This window comes from Mus musculus, chromosome 4, assembly GCF_000001635.26.
Source record: "Mus musculus strain C57BL/6J chromosome 4, GRCm38.p6 C57BL/6J".
In the NCBI taxonomy this organism is placed as follows: domain Eukaryota; kingdom Metazoa; phylum Chordata; class Mammalia; order Rodentia; family Muridae; genus Mus; species Mus musculus.
Genome location: NC_000070.6, coordinates 45,798,781 through 45,808,688, shown reverse-complemented (window position 1 = coordinate 45,808,688; position 9,908 = coordinate 45,798,781). Strand labels below are relative to the sequence as shown.

General features: G+C 50.4%; 1 protein-coding gene across 1 annotated transcript; it reads right to left on the bottom strand.

The window, feature by feature from the left end:
- Positions 1-4,080: 4,080 nt before the first annotated feature.
- Positions 4,081-9,667, bottom strand: Aldh1b1 (aldehyde dehydrogenase 1 family, member B1). The gene is made up of 2 exons (NM_028270.4): positions 9,520-9,667; positions 4,081-6,234 (listed from the first exon to the last, which is right to left on the bottom strand). The coding sequence occupies exon 2, from the start codon at positions 6,223-6,225 to the stop codon at positions 4,666-4,668; it is 1,560 nt and encodes a 519-aa protein (NP_082546.1). The 5' UTR covers positions 6,226-6,234; positions 9,520-9,667; the 3' UTR covers positions 4,081-4,665.
- Between the last annotated feature and the right edge of the window lie 241 nt (positions 9,668-9,908).

Genomic DNA, 9,908 nt, shown 5'->3' with positions numbered 1-9,908 from the left:
TGCACAAACGTGGACACGCATACACATGAAACACAGTCTGAACATTGTCTCTGAGGAGTCTTGGAATGTATTCTCTACAGGTAAGGGGGTACCACAGTGATTATAAAGCCTGTGTTCAACCCCAAAGGTGCTTGTTCCCTTACTATCCTAGACCACCAAAGACCTGGCTCTTAGTAAGGTGCATAGTTTTCCTACAGGTTTTGCAATGAAATTAATTCCTATCTTTAGAAAATGCCACTCTCCTGTCTCCCAGGATTGAGGATGTAGGGCAGACAATCAGAGCCATGCAGCAGGGAACTGTCCCCTCTAATGACTTTCCTCATTCTCGGGCTTCCCTGGGAACTCATGAACGTTAAATCAGAGAGACTTATTACGTGATATTTTAATTAATTAAGGGAAACCACATTGCTCTGGTGTCTGCAGCTTAATGAATTCAGGACGTGGAGCCCCGCACCACACTTGCCACAGTGGCTCAGTAGAGCCCAATGCTCTCCTGCAGTGTGAACGCAATTATAAGGCTGCCCATGAGCTCTGTTTTGGTGGCCCCCTAACTGAGAGGTGCTTGGTCATCTCCACCCCACCCCCACCCTTATTCCCCCACCCCCACTCCTTGGCAGATAGAGCTCTCACAATGCCCATCCACCGCTGTGGCTGACTGTAAAGGGTCTGAAAGGACGTATTTAGCTAGATGCAGACACAGCACCATTCAACAGGAGAGTTATGAATATGTCCGCTAGGGTCCTGGAACCAGTGCTCTGTGGTTATCGAAGGATGGCTGCATTGTGTGTATTTTGCTTACAGTCTCCCTCCTCCGTCAGTTGGGACTCACACAGTTTTTGTCCAGTTCCCAGCACTGAGCACAATTCCCAGCACACAGTGAAACACTTAAGAAAAGGTGTTAAATAAATAGACAACTGACCACCTTCCCCTTGCCCTTAAGCCTGCTCCTCCAGCAAGGTTCCCTCTGTGTGTGTGTGTGTGTGTGTGTGTGTGTGTGTGTGTGTGTGTGTTTCTTGAGACGGGGTCTCATGTAGTCTAGTGTAGCCTCAAACTTGAAATAGTGCCAAAAATTACAGAACTTCTGGTCCTCCTGCCTCTGCCTCTAGAGTGTTAGATTCCAGGTGTCTGTCGCCATGCCTCATTGTATGTGGTACTGGAGAACAACCCCAGTGTGTCATGCATGTTAAGCAAGTATTTGCTGAGCTATCTCCCCAGTTCCAAGGCTCCCTTTGACAGTAGCTGGCACCCCCTACACACTCCAACTAGAAGAACTACCTTTGACTCTCCTCTTGCACCAATCCCCCTGTTACCTTACCCTGTTTCACGGTTGGCCAGGATCCCTACTATGCCACATCCTGGTCAAGCTAATGTCACAGTGGACAGAGTAACAGTGTCCTACACAGTCAAGTTCACTGTCCACATGGAAGCAGAGTGAAATTAAATATGAGCCTATGCCTGTCAGGGCTTCCTACTGTGGGGCATGGCTTTCTAAGGGTGCAAGCCGGAGTGCTCCAACCCCCGACTACCTAGCTTCCCAGCCTCCCTGCTCCTGTGGGAACAGCTGACCTGTCTCTCCATCTCTCAAGCTCTGCCCTTCCCTCTTCCAGAAGGCCTACACACCTTACCAATGGTCTTGTCACCTCCTTGTCAGGATCCTGTGCCCCATTCCTGCTCAGCCTTGCCCTTGGGATGAGCAGAGTAGAGCAAGCGGAGGAGAGAGAGGAAGGTCCAGGTTGTGTCTGCTCTACTTAGCTGCTTAACAGACGTTGACAGCATCTCTATGGACTACCCGAGGGCAGATGGGAGCTCTGGGTTAGCTGGTGCCTTGTGGGTACTTCCCACTTGCCACTGCGCATGTCATCCTGTTCTGCAATTGTCTTGCTTATGGAGTGTGAGCCCTGCAGGGCCGTCTGTCTGATTTGCTTTCTCCCAACGGTCCATCTACAATCAGGTCTTTTTTTTTCTCTCTCTAGTTCAGATCAACGAATGATCTGAGTGAATTAGTAAAAGTGGGGGGACCACCAGAGATCAGCCTCATACCTGTAATGGTGTCAGTCCAACTAAAAGTCCCTAGGTGGTATCAGAGGTGATAGGGCAGGTGTGGCTGAGTCTCAAGCACCTTTGTGGATTGGGGGCCACGGACTTGGGCATAGAGGCTTGATTAGGTGGGCTCCTACGTATAGTCCCTCGTCTGGCCTTTCAGGTATGCTCATGGAAAACTGGCTCAAATAAGCTGTCTATTTAACCTCTCAGAGCTAAAGGGATGGGTCTATGGTTAGGAGCACTTGCTATTCTTCCAAAGGACCTAAGTTCGGTTCCCAGCACCTATGTAAGGCAGCTCACAGACACCTGAAACTCCAGCCGCAGGGCATCTGATGCCATCTCCTGGTTTCTGTCCGCATCCATACGCACATGGCATGCACACTCAAGCACCGGTGCATACACACAAATGCATCTTTAAATGAAAACAGTAAACCTCTTAGTTTCTACTTGCTGACTGGAAAAATCAATGAATACAAATCGACAGCCTTGTTTCACCATACTGTATTAAGACCCAAGTGGTATGCAAAGAAACCTGGTACTGCGCTTGACCAAGTTAGTATGAGCTTGGTGGGAGTCTGTAGACAGGAACAATGGACGCCTGGGTGGCCTCCAAACCTCAGTATCTACCACAGCTCAGATTTGCTGTTCAGACATGCTACACTTTGCCGATGCCCAGGGACACCTCCCTTCCTCGTTTGAGGGGATACAGTCTACTGTGGCAGGGAAGGCATGGCAGTGGGATGTGGAGTCCCTGTCACCCTGTGTCCACAGTCAGGAAGAAATGAATAATAATATACACCAGGCTTCTTTTTCTCTCTAATTCAGTCCGAATGCCCAGCATGGCATGGCACCGGCTCTGTTTAGGGTGGGTTTTCCCAATTTGGCTAAACTCTGGGAGGCTGAGACAAGCCAGTCAAGTTGACAGTGAGAATTAGCCATCCTACTAAGAAACGTTCACTACTGTGCCATGGGAGAGAGGTTTGCAATAGCCTCTTAAGAGAACTTCGTAGAGTCAAGGTCATGTCAGCCTTAGAAAAGTCTCACAGGCATGGTGTCCTAGACAGGGAGAAGGGACCCAAACAAACCTACAACCCCTAAGAAGCCGCTTCAGACCAAACCCAAGTCATGGCCATTGTGGCAATAGTGAAGGAAGGCTGGAGATAGAGTTCAGCTGGGAGAGAGACTGCTTAGCATTCACAGAGCCCTGAGTGTGACCCACAGCACCTCAGAGCTGAGTGGGCGAGGAGGTGCAGACCTGTAATCTCCGAACTCAGGAGGCAGAAGCGGGAGTATCCGAAATTCAAGGTCATCCTTGGCTACATAGGAAGTTCTGGAAAACAAAGTCGTTTTGAGGACAGGTTATTGAAAAGATGAGCAGGGCATAGTGTTCACAAGGTGTAGCATTCGCAGACAGGCTTCACTGGGTGTAGCAGTCACAATGAGCAGTCTTTAAAACTTAGAGTGATCTGTAAGTACCATGATCTGTCACCGTAGAGGACAAGGAGACAGCTGGGCTTCAGCTTCTGACCTTGTCCACCTGCAGGCTTGGATTTTCTGTGTGTGTGTATGTGAGTGAGTGTGTGTGAGTATGTGTGAGTGTGTATGTGATGTGAGTGTGTGTGTGTATGTGAGTGTGTGTGTATGTATGTGTGTGATGTGAGTGTGTGTGTATGTGAGTGTGTGTGTATGTGAGTGTGTGTGTATGTGAGTATGTGTAAGTGAGTGTGTGTGTGTCTGTGTGAGTGTGTGTACTCTGAGGTTCGAAGCTAGCAAAGGCCTCCTGATGAGGTGATTCAGTAGAGGTTAGGAGGGTGACAGTGGAAGTCCCTAAATGACACATACAGACGTCCCCTGGGCAGGAAGTATAGCATTTCCCATGAGTCTTTGTACTTAGTCATCAGCCAAGAGAAATCAAAAAGAAACCTGGAAACATGGGAGGGAGTTGGGGGCGGGGGTGGGGAGGAGGTAGCAATTACTCGATGGGTCCTGTCTGGGCCAGAGACAGTAAAGTGTTCAGCGTAAAGGAAAACAGTGATACAGATTTGCAAATAGGACACTGAGCTTATTTTAATTTTCAAGTGAAATTAATTCCCATACCTTAATTAAGTGCATAATTTGATAGTAAATCAGTATGACTGCAAAGTTGTCCAACTGTGTCCATTGCCCAATTCCACAACATTTTCAAAACCTCCCCCAAGAGGAGCCCCACATCCACGAGTGGTCCTTCCCCATTCCCCTCCCCCGGGTCCCAGCCAAACACTGATCGATGTGGGGCCGGCGTCCTTCACTGATCGTTCTGTTTTTGAGGATCCCTGTGGCCCCGGGATCAGCCCATCACTCCTTTTTATGGCCAGTCAGTGGTTTTGAATATGCCTTATGGAGACTCCTAAGGCTTCTTGGCTATAACTCATCAGAGAGGTGGGACCGAGGGATGAAATGGGCTGCACTCTGGGCCCAGCCACCGTCTCTGCTTTAAGTAGAAAAGCTCTGGCTGGACTACTTTATTGGTTGACACTTCTTGTAACACTTCACTGGGAACTCAGGCTGAAATCAGATTTTGCCCTCCACTGGCTAGATGTCACGGAGCTGCAGGACAGGGCTGGGCCTCCAAGATGGCCAATCTCAGGAATTCTTCTCGGGAACCTTGATGGTGACAGTCTTCACCTCCGTGTAGGCTCTGAGCCCGTCCTCCCCCAGCTCCCTGCCATTGCCAGATTCCTTAAAGCCTCCGAATGGCGTGTGGCAGGTGACAATGTTATAGGTGTTCACCCACACCGTCCCAGCTTGCAGGGCCTGCGTGAAGTAGATGGCCTTGTCCAGGTCTCGGGTGAACACAGCCGCAGCCAGGCCATACCTGGTGTTGTTGGCTCTCTGGATTACTTCCTCGATCTTCTTGAACTTGAACAGAGGCTGCACGGGCCCAAAGATCTCCTCCTTGGCGATCCTCATGCCATCCTGAACGTCCCCGAAGACTGTGGGTTTGATGAAGAAGCCGCGCTCCCCCAAACGCTCCCCGCCACAGAGAAGCTTTGCCCCTTCCTTCTGTCCCAGCCGGATGTAGCCCAGGATTCGTTCAAACTGCTCCTTGTCCACCTGAGGTCCCTGCTGGGTGTCCAACTCAAAGGGGTTCCCCACTTTCCTCTGCTTGGCCTTCTCCACAGTTCTCTCGAGAAACTCACGGTAGATGGACTCTTCCACGAATGTCCGGGAGCCTGCACAGCAGCACTGGCCCATGTTGAAGAAAAGGGCTTCGTGACACTGATCTACGGCATGCTCCATGTCAGCGTCTGCCAGCACAATGCTGGGGCTCTTCCCACCCAGCTCCAGGGTGACTCTCTTGAGGTTAGACTCGCCAGCTGCCTTCTGAATCAGGTGGCCTACCTCAGTGGAGCCCGTGAAGGCGACTTTATCCACATCCATGTGCTGAGCGATGGCAGCTCCCGCCGTGGGGCCGTAGCCAGTGATGATGTTCACCACTCCTGGGGGAAACCCCGCCTCTTTGATGAGGGAGGCCAAGTACAGAGCAGAGAGTGGGGTCTGCTCTGCCACCTTCATGACCACAGTGTTGCCCGTGGCGAGTGCCGGGGCCAGCTTCCAGCCCTGCATGACCAGTGGGAAGTTCCAAGGGATTATCTGGCCACAGACACCCACTGGCTCATGTCGGGTGAAGCAGAAATGCTCACCATCCATAGGGATGGTCTTACCATGCCACTTGTCAGCCCAGCCAGCGAAGTAACGGTACACCTTGATGACTTCATCCAGATCCAAGACATAAGACTCCTGGAAAGGTTTCCCGTTATCTAGCGTCTCCAGTGAGGCCAAGTACACTCGATCTCGTTCCACAAGATCAGCTAGGCGGTTCAGCAGCCGGCCCCGCTCTGAGGCATCCATCCTGCGCCATGGGGACCCCAGGCGGAAGGCTTCTCGGGCTGCTTTTACAGCCAGATCCACATCTGCCCGGTCACCTTCGGCCACATGCCCAATGACCTCACCTGTAGTGGGGTTCACTGTGGGGAAGGTCTTTTTGCTGACCGCATCATGCCACTCGTTGTTGATGAACAGCTTGTTGTAGCAAATCTCTGGGTTTGGGATTGGGTTCGGGAGAGCAGCTGCTGTAGAGTAAGAGGTAGTCCTGCCCTGGAGGCAGAGGAGCCGGGGCAGCAAGAGTCGGGCAGTCAGCATCCTGAGGACCTTGGAGCAGATAGGAAAAAAAAAAAAAAAAGCAAGCTGAGCAGGTGGGAGTGAACAGGGTTACCCAGAGGCCTCCAAAAGCATAGGTTGTGGGGTACAAAATCCACCCATCATGTCCCCTTCAATTCCGGCCTGCTCTTTCACCTCTTTTGGGTCTCTATCAAATATTACCGGCTCTGTGTAGCCCTTCTTGGTCCTCCTGTTGCAGTGTTTGAAAGGAACCAATGGCTCATCACAACGCTAAAGTCCACATTTCTGGATGAAAATTTAAGGTGCTAATGAGACACACCAGGCATGAAGTTGTGCATTTGAGGAAAAGCCCACACCGTGAAACCGAGGTGGAAAGCCCAGTTGTATAACAGAAGCCTGGTCCTCTGTGAATTTTTTTTTTTTTTTAAAGATTTATTTATTTATTATATCTAAGTACACTGTAGCTGTCTTCAGACACTCCAGAAGAGGGCGCCAGATCTTGTTACGGATGGCTGTGAGCCACCATGTGGTTGCTGGGATTTGAACTCCAGACCTTCGGAAGAGCAGTCGGGTGCTCCTACCCACTGAGCCATCTCACCAGCCCCTCTGTGAATTTTTAATGTTTGAGCAGCTAAACTCCTCTCCAGCCCTGCTCCCTCCCCATTGGAAATGACCTGACCTTTAATAACCTGCCTCTGTGTTTGCAACAAATACCTGTTTCTCCTTAGTTCCCTATCTAACACCAGAATACCAGAATCAGGGAGCTTCGATAACTGGCGATGTAGCCCAGGTGATAAAAGTGCTTGATTAGCACATTCAAAGCCCTAGGTTCAATCACCCCATGACATAAACCATGTATGGGGCTCATCCCCATGACCCTAGTACTTAGGAGGTGGAGGGAGGAGGGTCGGGAGTTCAAGGCCATCACTGGCTCCACAGTGAGTTTGAAGACAAACTCTGATACATAACACACTCTGTCTCAACAAACAACAGCAGCAGCAAAGCAACCCTGGGACACCTCTGGAGCTGACCTCCGAACCTCCAAAGTATGTTTCTCAGTCTCATTCGCCTTGTACGATCTTACATGCCTGTGCATCGTTGTCCCTAAGCACGTTAGTAGGATGAGCTCCTCTGAGGCAGGGATTTTTGTTGCTGTCATTCTATGCCCCGCTAGCGTGGCAGACCTTGAGGGAAGGGACTCTGAGGGATCAGAATTTCTCCAGGAAGCCCCCCTTCTGAGAATGACAATACCCTGCAGCGTCAGGAGATACTCACCAATCCGATAATTTGTGTCACAGCTAAAATTTGCACTGTAACGCCTCCTGGCTTGAATTTTATCTTTTTAATAAGATTTTAGTGTGGCTACAGGCAAAGCCAAGAGAAACCAAGAACCTTTCTTTCCCTAGTTCTGGCCTAAACCACACACAAAGCCCTTCTCACGCTCCGCAAGCTGGATGCTCTAAGCCACAGAGATAACCAAACAAGCCCTTGGGAGTCCAAGGTCAACCTGGCCTACAGCGGGAGACCCTGCCTCAACAACGCAAACAACGCAAATAATTATTAATTCTGCTCTTTCGTCAGAGTCACCTCTATGACCATGTCCGGTCCTAGGGTAGACCTATTGCTGACTGAGTGACACACTAGGAAAACACACTAAGATTCCCACAAGGGCCACTGAGGAACTGCCCTGAGATCTGAGCAAGGACCCTAGAGACTTGGGACCCCAGTTCCCTCAAATGTAGAGTTCCCTGGGGTGGTGTTGAATGGGGTCTTCCATGTCTAAAACCAGAGACACTCCACTCTGGCAGACATCAGAACACTCAAGGTCTCAGAAACCAACCTGGCAGAGCCCCCCAACCCCAGAACAGTGGGACGGGGCTTAGTTTTCTGGGGTACAAGTCAAACACCAGCTGAGGTAGGTCTGCTTATTGTCACCTAAAACAGCAGTGACTTTCTTTACTAAAACAGCATGATAACATGATGAAATGTAAATGTATCTAAAATTGCATAAACGACTGTTAGACTGTGTTTCTACTTCCTAGATTAGTTACACAGTTAATCTCTGGCTAGGAATAGAAACCTTGTGTCTTTTCTGTCTCACTCGGAGGCTTGCTCCACCCAGCAGTAAAATGTAATTGCACCAGCCCAGATCCTTGACCTCCACCCCCACCCCCACCCCCACTCCCATCCCAGGCCCTTTCAACCCTCTGTCCCAAGTGCAGAGAAAGAAAAAAAAAACCTAATCCACGAAAGCAAGGATCCCACCAGGTCCTTAGCCATACAGAAATCAATGCTGACCAGAAAAAAGCCCTCCCAGGGGAACCTGAGCCAGCAGGCCCATCAAGGACATCTGCTTTGTCCTTGTAACCAAAAGACCAGGATCTCTCTCTCTCTCTCTCTCTCTCTCTCTCTCTCTCTCTCTGTGTGTGTGTGTGTGTGTGTGTGTGTGTGTGTGTGTGTGTGTGAAATTGCTCTTAGGTCACACCAAGGCTCTGCTGCTCAGAATCTTCACAGGGTCCAAGTGGTTGCTTTCATTTTGCACATAGAAAAGTCTCTGGTCCGGCTGGAGAGCTGGCTAAGCAGTTAAGAGCACTGACTGCTCTTCCAGAGGTTCGAAGTTCAATTCCCAGCAACCACATGGTGGCTCAAAACCACCTGTAATGAGATCTGACGCCCTCTTCTGGTGTGTCTGAAGTCAGCTACAGTGAACTCACATAAATGAAATGAATAAATCTTGAAAGAAAGAAAGGAAGGAAGAAAGGAAGAAAAGAAGGAAGGGAGAGAGGGAGAGAGAGAGAGGAAAAGAAAAGAAAGAAAAGAAAAGAAAAGAAAAGAAAAGACAAAGCTCTGGTCACAGGTTATCCAGCTTTACAGTTTGCGGTTCATCTTCTCACTGTAAATTCAGCAGCCTCCCTCCCTGTCCCCGTCAGGTTGAGTAGAACAGATTTTGATGGCTACTCTAGAGGGAACCACAGATGTTCAGGGACACTACTCTCTCATCTTTGGATTTGGATTCCCAAAGGCCTAGCTTTGTGGTTCCTCCCAATATCAGATACTCATGTCCACCGAGTGAAAGGCCTGAAGTCAGAACCCCGGAACACACACTTAGACCTAGCCTGTCCACTATGGCCAGTGGCTCTAGCCCCAGATGGGAACCAAGATGAGAAGGTTTGGGTGGTTCTGTGTTCTCCCAGCCCATCCAGTGTCTCCCCGATAGGAAGCGGCGTGGAAAGAACCCAGCAGTGCACCCGGAAGAGACCTGCCATTCGGGGACCGTAGCGTGCCCCAGTGCGGAGGGAGGGCGGCGGTAGCTACCTGCGGTGGTCTGGGGCTCAGGCTCCGAATCGCGCTCAGGCTCAAATTCTAGTATCAGCGTTCTCCGGTCAGTTCAGCAGCCGTGCGGACCCGCCTCGCTCAGCCGCTAGCCAGCCAATGTGGTTCCGTCACCAGCTAAGCTCCGCCTGCTCCCGGCACCGCCCACCACTGAGGGATCTCGGCTCAACACCCTGATTTCCCCTAGCCTAATCTTAGGTCCAGCATCAGGCACCTTCCAGAGGATTCTGATTTGGCTTCTTTGGAGCAGGCATCTCAAGTCTGAGAGCCTAAGGACACTCCTTTGACAATCAAAAGAGGGACCCAGAGAGAGGTGGGGTTTTCCTAGGATCACATGCCCGGCTCTATCCTGGGACCCCTCCTTAAATATC

Bases quoted from the DNA above. Each gene is read 5' to 3' on its own strand.
- Aldh1b1 (NM_028270.4), bottom strand. From the start codon at position 6,225: ATGCTGACTGCCCGACTCTTGCTGCCCCGGCTCCTCTGCCTCCAGGGC.